General features: G+C 38.6%; 2 protein-coding genes across 3 annotated transcripts; both read right to left on the minus strand.

Annotated features, from left to right (window-relative positions):
- Positions 1-1,245: 1,245 nt before the first annotated feature.
- LOC102691148 (ficolin-1-like) lies at positions 1,246-6,883 on the minus strand. Its single transcript, XM_015356364.2, has 8 exons — positions 6,543-6,883; positions 5,435-5,557; positions 5,222-5,275; positions 4,838-4,873; positions 4,233-4,360; positions 3,645-3,774; positions 2,948-3,082; positions 1,246-1,752 (listed from the first exon to the last, which is right to left on the minus strand). Exons 1-8 carry the CDS (start codon positions 6,640-6,642, stop codon positions 1,505-1,507), a joined length of 954 nt encoding a protein of 317 aa, XP_015211850.2. The 5' UTR covers positions 6,643-6,883; the 3' UTR covers positions 1,246-1,504.
- A 266-nt stretch (positions 6,884-7,149) lies between these two features.
- Positions 7,150-19,518, minus strand: LOC102690950 (ficolin-1-like). Of its 2 annotated transcripts, XM_015356360.2 has the most exons (8): positions 15,610-15,757; positions 13,796-13,936; positions 12,966-13,019; positions 12,762-12,797; positions 11,891-12,018; positions 10,965-11,094; positions 9,496-9,630; positions 7,150-8,796 (listed from the first exon to the last, which is right to left on the minus strand). In XM_015356360.2, exons 1-8 carry the CDS (start codon positions 15,692-15,694, stop codon positions 8,549-8,551), a joined length of 957 nt encoding a protein of 318 aa, XP_015211846.1. In that variant the 5' UTR covers positions 15,695-15,757; the 3' UTR covers positions 7,150-8,548. The 2 variants fall into 2 exon arrangements, with proteins under 2 accessions (XP_015211846.1, XP_069050567.1); XM_069194466.1 differs by lacking the exons at positions 13,796-13,936; positions 15,610-15,757 and adding an exon at positions 19,408-19,518.
- Positions 19,519-20,977: the final 1,459 nt, after the last annotated feature.

Raw genomic sequence — 20,977 nt, forward strand, 5'->3', positions numbered from 1 at the left:
TCTCTTTATAAATCTGGATGCCAGAAAAGTGCTACATAAGTATAAGGAATTATTAGTATTAGTATTATGTCACTATTCTAGAAAAACACTAACCAGGAGAGACCATTTTGCCCTTTTCTTCCTTTTCTCTATACTTGCATTTTTAATTCTGTTTTCCAGGACCCTTTATGACTCTTAATCATTTACCCAGAACTTAATTAACCATAGTAAACCTGATGATTCCTTTGAGCAAACTACTCAGCAAACACCTCATTTCCTTTCTTGCTTTGAAGCTGCACTGAGACACTGAGCCAGGTATTAGATCTGAAAACACCTCAAGAGTCACTTCCAATACTTGTAACAGTGTGTGATTTGTTGCCTCAGTTCATGATCTACTCTCTCAGATGAAAAAGAAGAAAATAGCTGTTATGCACTATGGGAGAAGAGCATTCTTGCACAAAAGAATTTTAGGTAGGGAGAATTACTAAATGTTGAATCCAACATGCGGCCCAGATATGGGCCTTGATATAGACCTTAAGCTTTTTGGAATACATTTTGGCAGAAAAGACTGTGTCCATACAGATGTTTCTCATTGTGTTAATATTTTATCTGGCATAACTTCAATTCAGGGGTTACAATTTATTAGTCAAAAAGCTATTAAAACTGAAATGTGCATTAATAAAGCATTTATATATGATACCGTTTGTGAGAAAATGGTGAGGTAAAGCATTTACAGTGCTTTGCAAAAGTATTCACTCCCCTTGGACATTTTCATATTTTATTGTGTTACAGACTGGAACCATGATGTATTTAACTGAGGATTTGTGCCACACATGAACACAAAGTACTCCATAAGGTCAAAGTGAAAAAAAATCCAGACATTTTACTAAATTAATTGAAAATAAAAAAACTGAAAATAATTGAATGTATAAGTTTTCAGCGCCTTGCTTTGACACACCTAGATTATCTCTGAAGTAACCACCTCTCTTCTTCAAGTCACATAATTACTTGACTGGAGTCCACCTGTGTGCAGTTGAAGCTCAGGGAAACTTTAATTGACTAATAAGGTTTCTTTATGTTTGCTTGTACTTTGCCAGAAAAATTCTCTGGTTATGGGAAATGCCAATGCAAACTGTAACTATCTTATAACAGACCTCCATGCATGATCAGTTTTCATTTTAATAGCCAGAAGATTTCCACATAAGGCTGGCATGCATATAATGTTTTTTTCAGACAAAAGGTGAAATTAGACAAGAAGAAATCATATGGGTCTGGAGTCAAATCTTTTATTTACAGCAGTGCAAACAGGAGCAAATAGTGTCAATCACTAAAATCGCTGAAATGTACCTCAGCGTGCACACATATCTTTATAAAAATAGTTGCCCTACTGAAATACATGATGATGTCACAACACATTCCAAAGTATTCCAGGATCTTGTAATGTATAAAAGAAACTTTAGGACTGTAGCTGAACATATGGCCCTTGTGCTAGCCATACATGGCCCATGTGTTCTCTTATTCCCACTCAGCGGGGTCTTATTTTCATATCGCAGTACTTATAGGAATACTTTTGGCCTTTCCCAGTCAACCAGTTGATCCCATTAGCATGACTTTCATGGCTTCCTCCCAGATAGAGACCATTGAGATTGGCCTGGTGACACTTCCCATACCACCAGCCACCCTTGAACATAGTGCTGCAGCTGTTATCATGGCTGTCATTGTCCCGATCCTTGGCTGAAAAGGGCATGCTGTTATGATATGAGAAGGAATCACCTGAGGACAGAATACAAGTACTTCATTAATAACAAACTTTGTATTCCGCAACAAATCTGTTTGACCCCAACAAAGCAATCAATAAAGTGAAGACCACAGTCCTACTATTGAATCAGTTACAACAGTGTTACTTTGAGATTTGAGGTACTGCCCAATACTACATTGAATGTGAGATAGATTCTGCTCAAGTCAGCTTTTCCTGGCTTCTATCCCAAAGCAATAGGTGGATACTGTCAGAGATTTCTGAATTGTTGAGATTTGTCTCAGGTTGTTTCTTTAGGTATTTAAGAGTAGTGTTCTGAAATACAGTATGTTGTGATGTGAGAGAGGGAGAAATTAGTCTCCCAACACATATTATTGCTGCAAAAGCAGAGGAGGGAATAAGATCTACAAATCAACAGATGAAGCTCATACAGTTTATACATGGTTACATAAAAATTGTGAGATATTACTTGCTGTAGGGAATGACTAAATGAACTAATGATCAGAATAGTTAAACCTACTGTAGTTATAAGCACTTTGCATGCAGGACTTCAAACAATCTCTATCTCAAAGCTGCCCTGTATAAAAAAGCACATACGCTATATTTTTAATTGCAAGGCTTATTGCACTTTCAACAAATAATTTTAAACAAGACATCTAATGTAACTTGCATGCTTCCACTTTTGAATGGATTCAATTCTGGATCTAGGGAGCTAATTTGCATGTGATTTGCATGCTCTCCCGGTGTTCTCTGGGGGCTCCAGTTTCTTCTCACAGTCCAAAGCCATTCTGTTAGGTTAAATGGCTGCTGGGAAAATTAACTTTGCTGTGAGTGTGTGCATGTCTGTGTCTGTCTGCGCTGTGATAGACTGATGACCTGCCTTGCACCCTTTGCTTGCCAGCATAGGCTCTGGCTCCCCCGTGACCCTGTATTGGATGAAGCAGTTAGAAAAGGATGGATGCATATATACTCTGCCCTCAAATTAACTGCCTATTAATCAGACATGGTGGAATGTTTGCCTTTAGACAGGCAGAGACAAATTATAATTGACTGTAATTTAATGTTTTAGTCTGACACCAAGACTGTCTAGTCAACTATGAACTGGAAATAATAGTGACTAAATGGTCAATTCCAAATTGGGAATACAAAGAAATATATAAATATATAAGGTGCAGTATTAATACAGCGGGTGAAAATGCAACAAGACCTTACCTGCACTTCCAGCCTCAAAATTCCCCAGCAGAAGTTTGTAATTCTCCGATTCCCCAGTAACCAGAAAATTACTGTATTTTGCAAAGGTGGCCGCATTGTCAAAATCCTTGAAGTCTATCCTTAATTCATAATCCCCTTCAAAAGAAAACAAGCAAGACTGCACCTCAGGACATGCATTGCAGATGGTGCTCCTGCAAACCTATGATAAACAGGGCAGACTCGTTTTTATCAAAAATGCTTTTTGCATAACTTTAAAGCACAATAGGAACAGTTTCCTGTCATTGTACATGTTAATAGTTCCAAATGATTGATCAAAGACAAGTTTTTTTCCTTTGTCTCTGGCAGCATCTGAAGAGAAGTCAGAAAAGTCCAGTTTGTCCAGTCCAGTTTCTTTCTCTGTGCTGGAGGAACAGAATGGCATTCCATACAACCATTGTTCACAGTATTGATAAAATCACTCTGAATGATCACCTTGATGATACAATGGAAAACATAAATGTATAGTTTTGAAACTGAAAGTAGCTGGATGCCAATTATTTTAAATAAATTGCATGCAGTAACATTTTGAGGATTATGCTAATTAAGATAATTAAACTAATTTATAGACTAATTCATACTGCCTAATTACTATATAACCTCTTTCCGTAAATCTAGTTATCAACTCACAAAGCATCGATCGAAGGAAGGCAAAACTCACCTGAGCTGGTCAGTGAATGAATGTGGTCGTTCCCCAGCCAGAATTCTGACTGCTGGTTACCAAACCCTCGCTTGTAAGAGGCCCAGTCTCTGTAAAAATCAACTGACCCATCCATCCTTCTCTGGAATACCTGCAAATATCCCGGGAAGCAATGAGAAATATGCATAAACTTCTGTGTTGCCTGTAATCCATTTATGTAACAATAGTGTTTAATTATCAATACACATACAGTAGATGTAGCTGCTCAGATGGAGACAGAGACTATTTGTAATTGAAGCAATCTGTACATTAGTAACAAAAAGCTATATCTGCTGTGAAGCATTCTGCTATTGCTACAGTAAGTATATGTTTTCAAGATAAAAGACGTGAAACATTACTTTCTTCTTTCTTTGTAAAGCTCAAGCAATCAGTGTTTTAGATCTTTGTATTTATGTTCTGATAATCATAACCAGAGTTACCACTGAGGAGACCATTTGGCCAATCTATCTTATTTGATAGTTAGAAGCTAATTGATATCCACTGTTTTTTTGAAGAAGCCACGTTTCTGCAGCCTATATGGCGTCGGAAAGTAATTTTTTGGCTACTCACAAGCCAGCCGCCCCCGTCAGTGTCCATGTCACAGAACACCCTGATGTCTTTGTCTCCCACTGTCCTCACTGTGTACCAGCCGCTGATGTAGTTCCCCTGGTCCAGCAGCTCCTTACAGTTCCGAGCCCCTGGAAGAACGATAACGTCACGCTGGCAGCTGAACAGACACATGCCTCCCTTTGCCAGTGTGCAAAGTGCAATCTTGCAGATGGAGACAGAATCTATAGTACATCACTTCTTTTTCTCTTCTAATAAACAAAAAAATATGTGTCTTCAACATTTTTCCCATTTGAATTTTCAATTCAGCATCTGATGTGAGGGTGTTCTACATTTATCTCTTTTATTCAGTGTTCTTTTATTCAAAACTATTGAATTTATTTATTTTCCAGTGTTAAACATTATAAAGGTTTTGTAACAGAGATTTATTTGATTTCTTGGGATATGTTTCTGACTATTACATCCTGAGTGATACACATTCTCTACATTTAGTTATTCCTGAGGGTGAATTTTATCAATTTGTGGGATTTTGGCTTTCCATTTTCAATGGTAGTTAGGCAAAATCCAGTAAGTAATAGCTTGTTTTCGGTAGTATGTCAAACGCTCACCTTTGCTTCTTTGATCACCTGGTTCTCCCTTCTGTCCTTCAAAAGGAATAATAGACAAGTCATTACCTCAAAACTTTTAACACTATAAGCTTATTTTATCATTTGAAAGCTATATAATCTAGGGGCAGTTTATCTTACCTACCTACATGTATTGTTTGTTATATTTCCTAATGGCATTCAAAAGTTTGTTTGTTTTTACAAGAATTACATTAGCAAAGTCACTCCACAACAGAATGTTTTCTCTTTTAATTTCTACATTAAAACCTCCTTGCTCCTTTCATTAAATGTGCCTGCCATTCTTCTTCACTGTATGTGATTTGTATTTGAAAATTAGGATCAATTTCCCAATGCTTACCTTTGTAAAAACAAATAATCACTATTTACCTTTGCTTCCTGCTGGACCAATCTTCCCAAATGCTCCTGGCTCTCCCGCCACACCTAAAATGTAGCAATACAGGTGAGGAGGCAGCCTCTATCATCAGTGATGAAGAGGTCTTTGGGTTGAACCATACAGCTGCATACAGCTGAGAGGTGTCCTATTTCTGTCTATTTATAGTTGCTATGACTTGGGGAGACGTTAGAACAGCTATCACTTACCTCGAGGGCCTTCTCCTCCCTTCATGCCTGGAGCTCCAGGAGCACCTGGTATCCCCGGGTGTCCTGGGCAGCCCTGAAGGATGGTCAGTCTGTCCTTGTCATTCAGGCCCACAACCTTCAGCTCTGCAATACAAAAGAGCGCAGCTTCAACAGGAAAACTGGACAAGAGAGGTGGAGGTTTCACATTATGTTTGGGGTCAAACTCTTTATCCATTGCTGGAGAGTCTGTTGTCATGAGCCAAAGGACTAGGGCTTCTGTTCTTCTATGGACAGTGGGTGTGGATCCAATGCTTTAATCAAGGTTTTTTGTATTTGAATGGAGGAGATTCTGCCATCTGTCGCACTGCGATAATTACATAGAATATAATTAAATGCAGTAGACAGTCCAGAACTTTTTCACAGAGAGAGAATCTTACATGAGGCTCATCAGGCAGGAGATTTTCTCAGACTTTAGAGATGATCCTATTGGGAGGTAAGGGGTTTTCAAAAGATGGAAGAGTTTGTAATACCTCGTTCTTCTTCCTTTAATCCTTACAATTTTTCCCCTAGCTTGCTTGCTTTCAGGCAAGCAAGGCAAATATTCTGAGATTTCAGAAAATAGTTGCCATACACTTATTTTTATAGTTCAGCCTTCCTGTACACCATCCTTTCTTGTTTGTTACTAGTCTCCGTGTTTAGATGGCCATAAAAGTAGTTAAAGGATGATGAGAAAATATGACTCCTTATATGTCACTTTGCTCCAGGCATAGTAAATCTGCTTCAACAGGCAGATTAGAAACCTGATGTTCATCTGATTTCCACGCTTTCTAAGCACACCTACAGGTAATCTGCTACAGTACCTAAAACCTTTCCATAAAATTGTTCACTGATTATTTAATTGAAATGGCAGACTTATGAAAATAGAAAAAGCAGCAGAAAATGACACAAAGTAGTACGCAGGGCACAAGTAGCAAAGCCAATAACAGGAAAAGACCTTTTTAAATAGAGGTGCAACATGTACAGTGTAATCTGAAACACAAGAAATATACAACAGCACTATCTGCACATCTCTATACTGTAAAAACACTGTAAAGGTTTTTCTAGTGTTTCTAGTGAGTCTGATATTTACCTGGACAGGTGTTTTCTCCTCCAGAAGCCACAGTGACAAACATAGAGACAATGAAGATGGAACCAGAGACTTTGTTAGGCGCCATTCTGTTGCTGATCATTCAGATGTCCCTCAGTGTCCACCTCTTCTCTCAGAGTGGCTTGTTAGGGGAAAAGGCTGTTTTTATATTGTCCAGACCCCTTTCCAAGAGCATCTTAATTACTGTTGTGTTTTGAGGGGAGGGGTGAAGGACATGTGTATGTTTTCATTGGGTGTCTTTTCTCTCTGCAATAACTGATGTGCCTGGGAAGTGATCTGTCATTTGTCTCATCCTTGTCCCTCGGGGATAAACACAGATATGTATTATGATAAGCACTAATAATACTATAAAATTGTGAACTCAGAGTTGCCAAGATAGTTACGTTGAACCAAAGTATAATATTTTATTTAAGCTACAAATGTATTCAGAACTCATGCTTCATGTTTCTTCCCTTTGTATTTTCCCTTTTGAGGATTTCTGCAAAACAAGGAGTCACTGCTTTCTTTGGGGTGAAATAAAAGTTAGCTTTGATTGGTCTGGAGGCTAGATCATTGTGCCATTCAACAAACTCTTCGCTCACATCACTCAGGGGTTTGAGGTGTCTTTATTGTTTCATTGCTCGAGGTGGTTTCAAAAACATAAGAAAAAAAGTCACATCTTTTTTTCTAAATGTTCATTCCTGATGAGGGTCTCAGTGGTAACAGGCTTCCCTTTCTCCAGCAGTTGTGTGTGCTGGGTCTGCCCTGGGGTCTCTTCCCAGTGGGTCTGTCCTGGTATATCTCCAGCAGGAGGCACCCTGGGGGCATCCTTACCAGACGCCTGAACCACCTCATCTGGCTCCTCTGACTCCTTGGTTGCTTGACCGGTAAGTACAGGTTGCTCCCAGAGCTCCTCACTCTATCATAGAGAGTAAGTTCAGCAGCCCTATGGAGAAACCTAATTTCCCATGGTCTCATTCTTTCTGTGGCTACCAAAGGTTCATGGCCATAGGCGAGGGCTGGAACGTACTGTAGATCAACCAGAAAACCAAGAGCTTTATCTGGACTTCACCACAACGGTTTGGAACATTGTCCGCATTAATGTTAACACTGCACCAAACCACTGGTCTGTGCCTCAATTCCCTCTACCCTCGCTCATGAACAAGACCCAGAGAACAGGTTTTACCCCTCTAGCCTGAACAGCTGACAATGAACCATTGTGTGGGTTTGCCTCCCACAAGACAAAGTATGAGGTTTGGGTGCGATGACTGGGGGCATGAGTAAGCCAGGTCTGGAAAGACTATACCTTGTCAATGGAAACAATGACTAAAAAGTTATATAGGTACCATCCAGGTTAAATTTAGAATGTTAGGCTTAGTCCCTTTATACAAAATGAGATAATTGGTAAGCTGACAAAATTCTGCTGTGCACATAATGGGCAAACTGTCATGTAAAATTCTTTTGTCTTTTTTAGAATTTATCAGCAAGACATAGCTATACTTTGACCAGTGAAATGGGCTTCTTTTTGTGCCATCTAGGCGTATTCTTGCCCCCAATAAATACAATTGGAATAAAATAGAGAAAAATGGATTACAGATTGGATAGTGTCTTGCTTAAAAAATTCTTATGATGTTTTACACTAAAGATAATATAATCATAAAAACATTGCACAGGGCAGTCGTATTTGTCATACATATGTTTTCATCCATGTAGAATAAAAAATAAAATATTATTTTAGCATTGTATTAATCAGTTCTTTATAGCCCTTAGTTGTTATCTTTCATGTAACTCACCAACTATTGATAAATATTTTCAATGCTTTAGCATGTCTCCCTTACAATAAACTGTATGATGTGATCTACATAGCCATAGTTTTGACAATGACTTCCATAAACAAGCAAGAGAATGTGTTAAACATAGACTACATGAGACACATCCATTCTGTACAGTACAGTTAAATGTTTACATTATGTGGGAGTCAAGGATTAACATTAAACCTCTGCTGGGCCTCAAGTGGGTCGTATTTTCATATCACAGTACTTATAGGAATACTTATGGCCTTTTCCAGACAACCAGTTGATTCCATTGGCATGTGTCTCATGACTCCCTCCCAGATAGAGCCCGTTCAGATTTGAGTGATGGCAGTCCCCATACCACCAACTTCCTTGAAAAATTTCAGCACAGCTCCTGTCGTAAGTGTCATGGTCACGGTCTTTGGTAGAAAAGGGCCTTGAGTTATGATACGATAGGGAATCACCTGGAGATAGAAAATAAATAAGTTTTAACTTGTGGCAGCAGGGGTCTTTACTGAGGTGAATACTTACTTTCTCTCACTGACCAGCAGCCTTATGAGCGGAGTGGAAAATTAAAGACGGAAGTATAAGGAAAACATGCAGAAATACCAGGCATTACACTATGGACCCAGGGGATGAATAATTTAGTTTCATATTAGGTATTAATCACTGTGTACTTCTATTCATAACCACAAACCACAAATATGACAGGTTTATGGAAGTATAGTGTGCAAATTAAAATTTAACGCCAACATAGTGGACCAATAACATCTTAAAGTGAAAAACAAATAATTGCAATTTTGTGGCCTTGCAACTTTGAGGTTTTGTGCAAGTGGACTTATTGAATGTTTAGAATTCAGTTGGAAAGAATATTTACCCATTCTCAGTCTCAGTACTTTAAGAGAGGTAATCAGTACCATCACAAACTGTATGTTAAAACATTAGATATTATTGTATTATCAGGCTGCTCTGTCTTGTTAAAACCAAATTGGAAATCAATAGTAATATAAACATGTGAATGCATCATACTGTACATGCGCAATTGAATGGTCAAAAAGAATTTGAGACTAGGTCCCAAATCAGGTTTCGAAAATGGGCAAAATATAATTCGTCTGGCTTCTTACATCGCTCTTGCAAGAAATAAGTCAGAAATTTGAACCTACCTGCACTTCCACCTTGAAATCCCCCTAGCACAAGTTTGTAATTCTCTGATTCCCCCATAATCATGAAGGACTGGTATTTTGCAAAAGTAGACACATTGTCAAAATCCTTGAAGTCTATCCTTAATTCATTATTCCCTTAAAAAATAGACACACAAGGATATAGGTTAGAAGCTAAGATAATAATAATAATAATAATAATAATAATAATAATAATAATAATAATAATAATAATATTAATAAACTTTATTTTATATAGCGCCTTTAAAGGTTGCTTCTCAAAGCACTTTACAGGATGACAATAACAATAAATAAGAAGACTACAACAATAAATAAGAAAATTTCACAAGACAGGACACAATTATAATTACAACAATACAACAATAACAAGATACTGTATTCATTCTTTTCCAGAAATGTGTGTTCATCATGTTAGATACTTACCCTTCCTGAAAGCACCTAACTGTATCACTGAACATGACGTGAAGGGATCATACATTAATCAATTGAGAAAATATTAGAAGAAGGAAACACAACATTCTTTATTACAGTCCATGTAATCATATGCAAAGATCAGAAACCTATTGCAGTCAATTGTTTTCTTTATTGTGAATGTATGGTTTTCTAAATGTTTGCATAATTAGATTGGTCGTGTCACTTGGTCATGTTTAACAACTCTGACTCTTTCGGTAAGTGCAAGTGTTCATAGCCTTCAAAATGGCAGGTTTCTAAAACAACTCATCTAATCTAATGACATCAAATCTACCTTTTCATTGTCACAAGAATGAAAGGGTTTTGATGTTACATTGCCTGGGCTAATTAGTGTCACATACCCATCACTCAAGGTATTCACAAGGTCAGTCTAAACAATTCTTTTGAACTTTTGAAAGTAAGCAAAGGTTCAAAGATAAGTGTAGAAATTGTGGAAAGGTACTGCACATTTAAAAACAAAAACATGAGGCTGTTTATGGACTATAGCTATTTAAAAATAAACTGCACATATACTCTGATAAAGCAAGAGTAATGTGAAATATTATGAGCTCGGATGTGCAACACAGGTGAACAAAATTAATTTATTTTGGCTTTTTGTGAAGTATACCCAGTATGTGTAGTAAACATGGAAAAACACAAAGTGTTAAATGTACACGGATCCAATGTAAAGACTATACAAACTACTGTACCATGCTTGGATATTCTGATGTCTAGTAATTACCAAAAAAACAGATTCTAAGTTGAACATAAAGCAGTTGCACTCATTTTAAAACTGGAGAGAAAAATCAAAACTATGCTTCTCTAGTTGAAGATGATATAAAGTTAAACAAATATTTTTTTTACTGGCTTTTCAACCTTCCCAGTGTAACTCTTCTCATGTTGTCAGAAAATGTCCTTTTTCCCTGCTGATACTCTACAGCTGATCTGTCTCCTGCAGTTCCTGTGCTGACCCAGCCCTGTGGCCAGGCTGGCAGACTCACCTGAGCTGGTCAGTGTTTGAATGTGGTCGTTGCCCAGCCAGAACTCTGACTGCTGGTTACCAAACCCTCGCTTGTAAGAGGCCCAGTCTCGTAAAAAATCTATTGATCCATCCAACCTCCTCTGGAATACCTGCAACCAGAACACACCAGGGAAGCAGAACCGAATTATCTACAGTATCTTGTTCATTTACCATAGGTTTGGAAGCTTGTAAAGTAAATCCATCCAACCAATTCCTAACCGCTGTATACAGCACCGGGTCACAGAGGAGCCAAAACCAAGCAATGGGTGCCCATTGCAAGGCACCCACAGACACAAACATGTACACTTGCACACCAGGGCCAATATTTCCTAGCACCCAGTTTAACTATCAGTTTAGTAGTTCAAGTACAGTAGGTAGCTGTGTCAGCATGCGTCCGCTGCCAAGGAACAAGTAATACGCTTATTCCATGTTGAAAAGGAAAGAATAGAAACACAACATTCCGGCTGTGGAGCCTTCTTGACCCAAAAAAGGCTCCACAGCTGAAACATTGTGTTTATTTTCTTCTGTTTGCAGTGTGGAATAAACTTTTACTTGTTCCTATCAGTTTAGTATGTTATACCTTTAGACTGTGGAAGGCAATGGGAGCACCTAGAATAAACCCATGAGAACAAGGGAGAACATATAAATTCAAGGCAGACAGCACCCTAGATCCAGAACTGAACCCAGGGCCTCAGCCTGCAAGGTAGCAACGATAACCGCTGTACCACCATACTGCCCACCAACAGTAAATAAAGGTTTTGATTATGTTAAATGGAAATGTATTTACTGCTACTTTCTTTCCAAACAGATGAAGTTGTACAGGTACTTGTGCATAGAATCAGATCTAAGCTGAAATGCACAGACTGTTTTTGTCAGAAATGATTGTTGGTTTATCTGATCACTCACAAGCCAGCCGCCCCCGTCTGTCTCCATGTCACAGAACACCCTGATGTCTTTGTCTCCCTCTGTCCTCACTGTGTACCAGCCGCTGATGTAGTTCCCCTGGTCCAGCAGCTCCTTACAGTTACGTGACCCTAAAATGACAAAAGTCTGTCATCAGCAGTTGAACTGAGAATGTAGTGTACTGCTGAAAGACTATCCCCATTATACAGTACATGGATATACAGACTTTGTTGAATGCAAACCATTTTCAGTCTCATTATTTTCCAAAAAACATTGTTTAAACATTTGACCTGAGTATTTTTCCATTTTGAAAACACCTGGAAATGTTTAAACTCTGGAAAGTCTACACTGGAGTTTATTAGTAGAAATATGTTAAGCTGTTTCCAAACAGTGTTATGATGTGTTGCAATAGAAAAATACAGCCAGGGCTGATGTGAGCTTGGAGGGGGGAGGGTTAAGCAAACTTAAGCTGTTTTTGAGTGGGGTGGGAGAGTTCTCTTTCTCGTCTGGGTTGTGGGGGTGCCCTTCAGATATGTTTCCACTTTTCATCCCCCTCAGAGGCTGTTTAATCTATTAAACTTCTATTTTCTAAGGAGGATGGGTTAGGTCTTGGGTGAAACTGTTCCTCTATCCAAGAAAAAAAAGATCATCCTTTGCTTTTTTTGAGGGGGGGAGGTGGGCAATAACAACTTAGGCCCCCCTAATTTAGGCACTAGTGTCAATCCCAAACACAGCTGATTTTTGGGATAGTTTTCTGACCAACAAGTAGTTTAAATCTATATCTATAGTTTAAACTAGCATAATTTTTCTACTAAATCTGAGTCTGAGCTTGTGCTTGTATCTCTTAAAGTTAGTGTGTTCATGCTTTGCTTACCTGTACCAGCCTGATCCCCTGGTTCGCCTTTCTGTCCTGAAAAAGAATTTGTTTTCTAAAATTATCACAAGTAAAAGCTTTTTAGTGCAGTTTTTTAATGATTATTGATGTTCAGAGCCATAAACAGACTTGTCTACCCACTGCTCAGCAGGTCTGCTCCATTCTTGGATATCATTGATTTCAATTTTATTTTCTCTCTGTTACCTTTAGCTCCAGCTGGGCCAGTCTTTCCAAAAACTCCTGGTTCTCCTTTCACACCTGAAATAATAATAATAAACTTTATTTTATGTATATACCGCCTTTAAAGGTGGCTTCTCAAAGCGCTTTTCCGGATGACAATAACAATAAATAAGAAGAATACAAAAATAAATAAGAAGAATACACAAGATAAGATACAATTACAATTACAACAATACAACAATAACAATAGAGAAGACCGTGGAAGGTAGTACTAAGAAGAGCAGAGGGGTGAAGAATGGAACCAGTTAAGTAAAGGCTTTTCTGAAGAAGAGGGTTTTGAGTCTGGATTTGAAGGAATTTAGAGAAGGTGACTCTCTGATAACCTTGGGCAAAGAGTTCCTGTAACGAACAGTTCTTTCCGGACCCTATGCGGACGACACAATCCGAAGAAGTGGGGAAACACTGGGGAAACGTCATGCAGGAATACGGGGCTGAAGACAGGGGGGCCAAGGTGCGCTGGTGCACGGGGGAGGTGTGGCCGAGGCGAACAATCCAAAAGAGTAATCCTTAGAGAGTATCCAAAACAAATGGGTAAGTCCAAAACCAGGAGATCCATCAAAACACGGAATTAAAACCAGAAGCCGGGTCAGAACCGGCGGACAAGGAAATGGAACGGGAACAGGGCTTGGGGGACAGTAAGGAGGGCAGAATTTGAAGAGCGGAGGTTGCGAGGTGGGGAGTAGGGCGATAATAGTTCAGACAGGTAATGAAGAAATACAGCTGAAAAGAAGACCCCAATTATCAGTAACTGGATGTGCAGGTACTGTACCACTGATGAAAACATCTTTAATTACCTTGAGGGCCTGGCATGCCTTGTTCTCCCTTCATGCCTGGAGCTCCATGGGTACCTGGTATTCCTGGGTGTCCTGGGTGTCCTGGGCAGCCCTGAAGGATGGTCAGTCTGTCCTTGTCATTCAGGCCCACAACCTTCACCTCTGTGACACAGAAGAGCACAGCATTGCCGTAACTACTGGAATGAGATGAAGTGTCCAATGAAAAGCATTGGCCTTTAAGATAATGTGGGTATTAGGAGTTTTTTCCCCTAATCAAGTGAATTCAAGTACCATCAATCTCTTTAATACCAGCATTCAGTGGGTAATCGCTTTGGTGAATTTAGCTTTCATGCACTGCAGCCTTTTTATAAAGATCTGTTTAGACAGTAGTTGAAAAGAATGCGGTCATGATAGTTTATTTCTGGTTTTACAGATGTGACTGGCTCAAAGTGTGCACTGGATAGTGGGTTGGCAAGCTGAACTGCAAAGTAGTTAAAGTTAATTACCAGACAAAATATTGAATCAGTTTTGTTTAGTTGAGGTCACATTTAGTGGTTTGGAGGTTTTGAAACGATGTAGGAAATCGTGCTTTGAAAGTATATTTTATACCGTCAGAGACTTACCGTTTTCCTAGCTTGTTTAGTATGTGAGTGCTGTGTGCATTTAGACTGCCATAAAAAGGTCAGGGATGAATGGATGAAAAAGTGGATACAGATACAGTACATCAGTATTTCGCCACTCAGTATAACTCTGCTTCCTGTGTAGTGTGTGCAACTAATTTCTCCAGCACAGTTTTCACAAGACATTTGCTGGCTTATTCTGACAAAATATGGAACACAGTCAAAGGGGTGTCTATTATGGGCCAGGGATATGGTACAGACTCTAACCTCTGTAGCTTTTCTCATTTAAATTCTGTAGTTCCAGGAGTCAAACCAAATAGTGGGGAAAAAAACTAAATTTCCCAATTTGCCAATGTTACAATCCGGCTATGATTTGTCAACAAAAACCTGGTAGCCTGAGGCTGATTTGACACAGTTATGGGAGGATTCTTCAAGAAAGTCTTGTTGGTCTAAAAGAAACAAATCATTCAGAGGAAAGATCTTTTCTAATTGCATAAAAACTGGAAAATGAATTAACCACCAATTCTTCCAGAGAGTCTCGCAATGTACAGGCAGAACTCTGACAGAAGGGGCAGTCTTCCTTTTAGTTGTTTAATGTTTTGTAAAAACTAAGGTCTATGGGTTAACTTTGGAGACAAATCACCCAACCAAGAAGCAAATAAAATCCTTTGTTCAATGCAATATCACCGTTACTGGCATGCAATCTGGCTGGGGTAACCATCACTCCAAGTTGTTAGAGTTTAATTAAATGGTAAATAAGAAGCTAAGCAAATTCAGAAACAGTGTACAAGGCATGACATTAGACAAAGCCTATTTTCTGTAGAAACATACTACAATATAGAATACAGCGAATTAGGAACAAAAAGCCAGCTGTTGCCATTATGTTTATAAAAATCAATTGATTAATCCAAATGTATTTTATATAGTGCTTATGAAGGATGGCATCCGTTACAAAATGTAGAACAATTACTAAGGAGTTCAAGTTCTAAAGCAATTATATTTACAGACTGAAAAGTATAAAAAGTAAATAACTCACATTTTCTTTAATAAGAAAGACAAATGGTTGCAAGTTTTGTAATCTTTTATGCTCCCTAGCGTATGGCAATTCTCTTGCATAAGGGTGTGTAAGATTAACAGCGACTGTACAAGCCCTGACCTGAGCTCAGGTCTCAGGTCAGCTATAGACTTCAACTTCCATGCAGCTGTAGCATTTACCTGGACAGGTGCTTTCTGTGCTGGTGGCTGCAGTGAGGCACAAGGAGAGAAGAAAGGTGGTTTCACAAACCATTTGAAGAATCATTCTGTTGCCAGTCAAGATGCTTTCCTTGTCAGTCTACCTCCTCTGTCAGTGTCATGCATTCTTGTGGAGAACAGCTGCCTTTATACAGTCTAAGAGTCCAGCCTCCTGTTTAACAGCACTGTAACTGTTATTGAATATGGGTGGAGGCTAGAACAGGAGTCAAAGGAATGTGACTTCATCTGTTCAATACCTGTCATTCATTCCTCTCTGCAGTAAAGTGTGTGCATTCAGAGATTCTGATAAGCACAAGGAGGAAAACATCCGGTAAGAGATTTGGGGGTGATAGACCACGGTTTTATTACGCTAAAACATATAATTAAATTAAAAAATGAAAATTCAATTTACTGCAATGTTTTGCAAAAGAGAAAGGGTGACAATTTAGAATTAGAAGACCAAAGCCAGTGCATAACTTCCCCCATATCTCTGGAATCTACTATTTCTGAATCAATTTACTAGACAATCAATTTGCTCCTCAAACCATTTTAATAGCTAAATGTGAAGATTACCACTGGAATGTTTATTACTCACACATGGAACAGTATTATTATTATTATTATTATTATTATTATTGTTATTATTATTATTATTATTATTATTATTATTATTATTATTATTATTATTATTATTATTATAAGTAGTTCAGGTTGGTAGCTGCATCTGCATGCATAGGATGCAATGGAACAAGTAATAGGTCAACTGATGAAAATGTGGATGCTGTGCTTTCTGAATTTGCTGCTGGGCAACATTTGCTGAAGCAAGTGTTCAGTGTATCGAAAATAGTCAGCCTCAAAGGCATGAGCAGACTATTCCTGTATGATAAACTCCTGGGAATGGAGCTGAGAATGGCTCTCTCACTGTGCTGCACATCTTCAGCTCTCATCTAGGCCTTATTTTCATATCACAATACTTATAGGAATAATGGGCACCTTTTCCCAGATGACCAGTTGATTCAATTGGCACAGCTTTCATGGTGCCCACCCAGATAGAGACCGTTAAGGTTGTAACTGTGGCACTTTCCATACCACCAGCCTCCCTTGTAGATGTTGCTGCAGGTGCAGTCACAGCTGTCATTGTCACGGTCTTTGGTAAAAAAAGGCAGATTCTTATGTCCTGTTAGGGAGTCACCTGTGGACAGAATATGGAGAAATTTTGAAGAGGCCTCAAAAAAACCCTAAAGAACTGTTTGATCCCTCACTAACAGTGGCAGAGAAGAAAATATAATTTTGAGTAAATAGGGAATCACTTGTAGATACTGTAGAACTCAAAGAGTTTCTGGAAAATAATTTTTGCAACTTTGAAAAGAGCCTCAAGGAAGAACTATAAATTAATACGAATATCAATGTAGAAACTGCGGTAGTCTTTTACACTGAAAAAAAACTATATTGTGATGTGATCTCCTTTACTTGGAAAGCTTAAAAGCTTGGAAAGTTCTATTGAGTGCATTACTGTACACACATTCAAAGGAAATATTTACATGCTAAAAATCTGTGAAATTGTTAATGTTCAGCAGAATGTTCAGCAATTTTCATCAGAACAACTGATGATAGATAATATTTTAGCTCTTTTAAGTAAGAAATATTGTGGACAAGATTGTTCTCCCTGTGAAAGGCTGATGCTTACTGGACACAGATAAATCAGAAAGCAGAAGGACACTAAACTACTATAAGTATAATATAAAAGGAAGATAATAATTCCTTACACTTACATAGCATTTTTCTAGACACTTCACTCAATGCGCTTTACAAAGCTAATGGGGATTCTCCTCCACTAAGACGGCTCTATTTGAAATTGCTACAATTCAATGTACAATCCTTTTTTCCCAGATTGGGAAAGCCGAGTTTTCAGGATGCAGACAGCTCCTGCTGTTCAACATACATTCTATATAGGACCCATCTGGATGATGTTATGGCAGCCAAAGTGCACCAATACACTCACCACACATCAGCTGTCAGTAGGGGGGAGAACAGAGTGAAGAAACCAATTCATAGGTGGGGATTATTAGGAGGTCCTGAATGTTAAAGGCTAGGGGGAAATGTGGCCAGAATGCCAGGGTAACACTCTTAATATTTTCAAGAAATGACCTGGGATTTTTAATGATTCCGGTTTTACATCTCATCCAAAGGATGGTGTCTTTTTTACAGTATAGTGTCCCCATCACTGTCCCCAGTGGGACATTAAGACCTACACAGACCTCAGGATGAGTGCCCCATATTGATCCCACTAACACCTCTTTTGGCAGCAACCTTAACTTTTCCAGGAGGTCTCCCATCCAGGTACTGGCCAGGATCACACCTGCTTAGTTTTAGTGGGTTACCATTTGTGAGTTGCAGGTTGATATAGCTGCCGGATACTGACACACTGAACCACTCACCATTGAGATACACATAATTCTGGCTCCTGCTACACAGATTAGTATTACAGTATTTACCTTTAAAAACCTCTAGGTACACAGAACAGGGACCTACCTGCACTTCCAGATACAAATCCATTTATGTTGAGTTGGTATTTTCTGATTCCCCCAGAATCTTAAAAGACTGAAATTTGGCAAACATTGAGACATTTTCTTGATCCTTAGTTCATAATTATCTTTAAAACAAGAGAGACAAGACTTCATCTGAGGAACTCAGTCTTAAAGTATTATTCTGCTGCTTTTGCATCATAGTTCCTCATAATATTTTTTTCATATTTCAAGGTAGCTGGCTCTTCATTTTGAGTGATGTGGCGTTTTGAAACATCCTCCAGAAATGTATTCACCATTATTGTTCATTCTGATGTAAACATAAAAAATATTTTCCCAACCAAACTGTGAATAAAAACTATACTACTGCACATAAATGTCTTCCTTTCATTGCTGACTTTATGCTGTGATTGTTTCAGCTCACGCAGTTCCTGTGCTGACACAGCCCTGTGGGCAGGATGACAGACTCACCTGAGCTGGTCAGTGAATGAATGTGGTCGTTCCCCAGCCAGAACTCTGACTGCTGGTTACCAAACCCTCGCTTGTAAGATGCCAAGTCTCTGTAAAAATCTACTGACCCATCCTTCCTTCTCTGGAATAACTGCAACCAGAAGACGTGGGGTAAGACCTTATTGGGGTATAAACCCAGTAAAAGAAATATGTACACTGAATCCTATGTATATTAGTTAAATTCTGCTCTCATTTTTGATAATGCTATTTCATTTTGTCCTGCAAATACAGCTGATAATGGCAGAATAAAGCTGTTTTAAGCTGAAGTGCATGTCAATAGGACTAATTTGTACACTGAAAAGAAAACACAAGAAAGAATATAAAGGTGGTGAACACTGTGAAGATCTCATTTCATGTGTTTTAACTCCTGAATGAGAGTATAAACATCCGTAGCACTTACTAACATTTTGAAGATTTAATTTCCGTCAAAAACTGGGAAAGTTTCAAATGCCTGCCTTCTATGTGAGGTGCCTGAAAACAATTATCCTGAGTTCACTCACAAGTCAGCAGCTCTTGTGTTATTATTTCACAAGTGTTCTGTTCTGCAGATGGTAAAATAATCTGTACTTGGACTCATACATTATGGTAGAGGAACATTTGGTAAATTTATTATTTTAAGTGAGGATATAGATTTAGATGGCTACTTTCCAGTCAAGTACTGGTTCACCAGAACAACAGCTCTTTAATTTGTTGTTCTGGTGAACAAGGGAACTGATACCTATTAAACCAAGTAGAAGAAAAGTACCTTGAGGGCCTGGCAGGCCTTGTTCTCCCTTCATGCCTGGAGCTCCAGGAGCACCTGGTATCCCTGGGTGTCCTGGGCAGCCCTGAAGGATGGTCAGTCTGTCCTTGTCAATCAGAGGTTACACCCTTCACCTCTGTAACAGGGAAGGACACAGCATTGCCAAGAACTGGAGGTGCTACAGGACTAGGGGAGACAGATTCATAGGTGTATATAAAATATATATATATATATATTTTGCATTAATGAAGAGCTTCTTTCCATGAGCTTGAGGTACTTTGAAGTGGTTCATCAAAGGAATGCAACAGCTCCAATGGGATAAATGCAGTCTGTGACAATGAATGACTCGCAGCTGTCACAATAAATGAAGATACTTGAAAAGGTAGCTGAATGCCGAAAATATTTGAGAAGAATTTTCTGGTAAAATATGTTGTAGCTGTTTTGAATTCACGTCTACAACATGGAACACGACTTTGCCAAGAAGATCTGAATTACAGATCTGGAGGAACCAGCTTCACGTGATGCAAAACCTTTCTCTACTGCTATCTCAAGGACTAATGATTGAACCTTGTACTGTAGGCATGTGAATGATAAGGGTGATCAGATTAATTCAAGGACAGTTTACAACAATCAGACTACGTTTCAGTGTGATGTCAGTTGCTCAATCTTGGATCAATAGCTGAAAAGAATGTGCTCATGAAATACTCACCAAGCAATTTTGTTTCTGCCAAGGAGATAACATCACAATATACAAATAAAGGTTTCCAGCATCAACATGAGGTTTAATTTTTTTTTTATAATTTGCCTTTTCTTATTTGAGTATATACTCATTTCCCATCTTGTTGTGTCAATTTAGGGAGATGAAGGATTAGCACTGGGATATGAGCTGAACAAGTTTTATCGGGAAAAGACCCATGTCAGTGCAGTGGAGCTTCAGCCCCATTAGACGTGTGAGAAACTACTTTCACAACATGCATCCTTCAGGAGCCTTCACAGAACACACACCGGCAGAAGAGAAACTGAAAATCCCAAGGCAGGAGAGAATGACGCACAACATATTGACTTCTGGCTTTTTGGTGCGAGGAAAAAGATAATCAGAGAGCTTTCTGCTCCATTACCCATGGTGAGACACAGGGAGAGGATGAAGCTAATTTTTAGCAGCCCTTAGAAGAATCATTCTTGTGCTGTTCAAAATTCTGTTCCTGTCTTTGGTTACTTTCTCTTCTAGGTGATGCTTTCTTCCTCAGAACAGCTAAATTTCTATAATCCAATAGGGGGGTTATGTCATTTGTTCAAGGGGAGTCTTCCTTTCTGGGATAAACTTGATTAAATCAGAATCTCAAAACAGATGGCACTAAAAAATCAAGACAGAATTTCCAGGATGATTGAAATTTACCAAAGACTAATAAAGATTCCACTCTTCTTAGAAAATAGATATTGTATTGAGTGGTTTGACTGTAATAGAAGTTAACTTATTAACAAATTAACTTTGATTCTTGATTTAATTGCTCAGTAAGTGAACGTGTTTCCTAATGATTGTCTTTAATTTATTTTTTAGTTAAATCTCTTTCTT

This window comes from Lepisosteus oculatus, chromosome 9 (assembly GCF_040954835.1).
Source record: "Lepisosteus oculatus isolate fLepOcu1 chromosome 9, fLepOcu1.hap2, whole genome shotgun sequence".
Classification (NCBI taxonomy): Eukaryota; Metazoa; Chordata; class Actinopteri; order Semionotiformes; family Lepisosteidae; genus Lepisosteus; species Lepisosteus oculatus.

Bases quoted from the DNA above. Each gene is read 5' to 3' on its own strand.
- LOC102690950 (XM_015356360.2), bottom strand. From the start codon at position 15,694: ATGATTCTTCAAATGGTTTGTGAAACCACCTTTCTTCTCTCCTTGTGC. The intron at 12,019-12,761 runs GTAAGCAAAGCA...TTGTCATTTTAG, and splicing joins AGGGGATCAGGCTGGTACAG to GGTCACGTAACTGTAAGGAG. The intron at 11,095-11,890 runs GTGAGTGATCAG...TTCTGGTTGCAG, and splicing joins CAGACGGGGGCGGCTGGCTT to GTATTCCAGAGGAGGTTGGA.
- LOC102691148 (XM_015356364.2), bottom strand. From the start codon at position 6,642: ATGATCAGCAACAGAATGGCGCCTAACAAAGTCTCTGGTTCCATCTTC. The intron at 4,874-5,221 runs GTAAATAGTGAT...TTCCTTTTGAAG, and splicing joins TGGTCCAGCAGGAAGCAAAG to GACAGAAGGGAGAACCAGGT. The intron at 1,753-2,947 runs GTAAGGTCTTGT...TTCTGTCCTCAG, and splicing joins TTTTGAGGCTGGAAGTGCAG to GTGATTCCTTCTCATATCAT.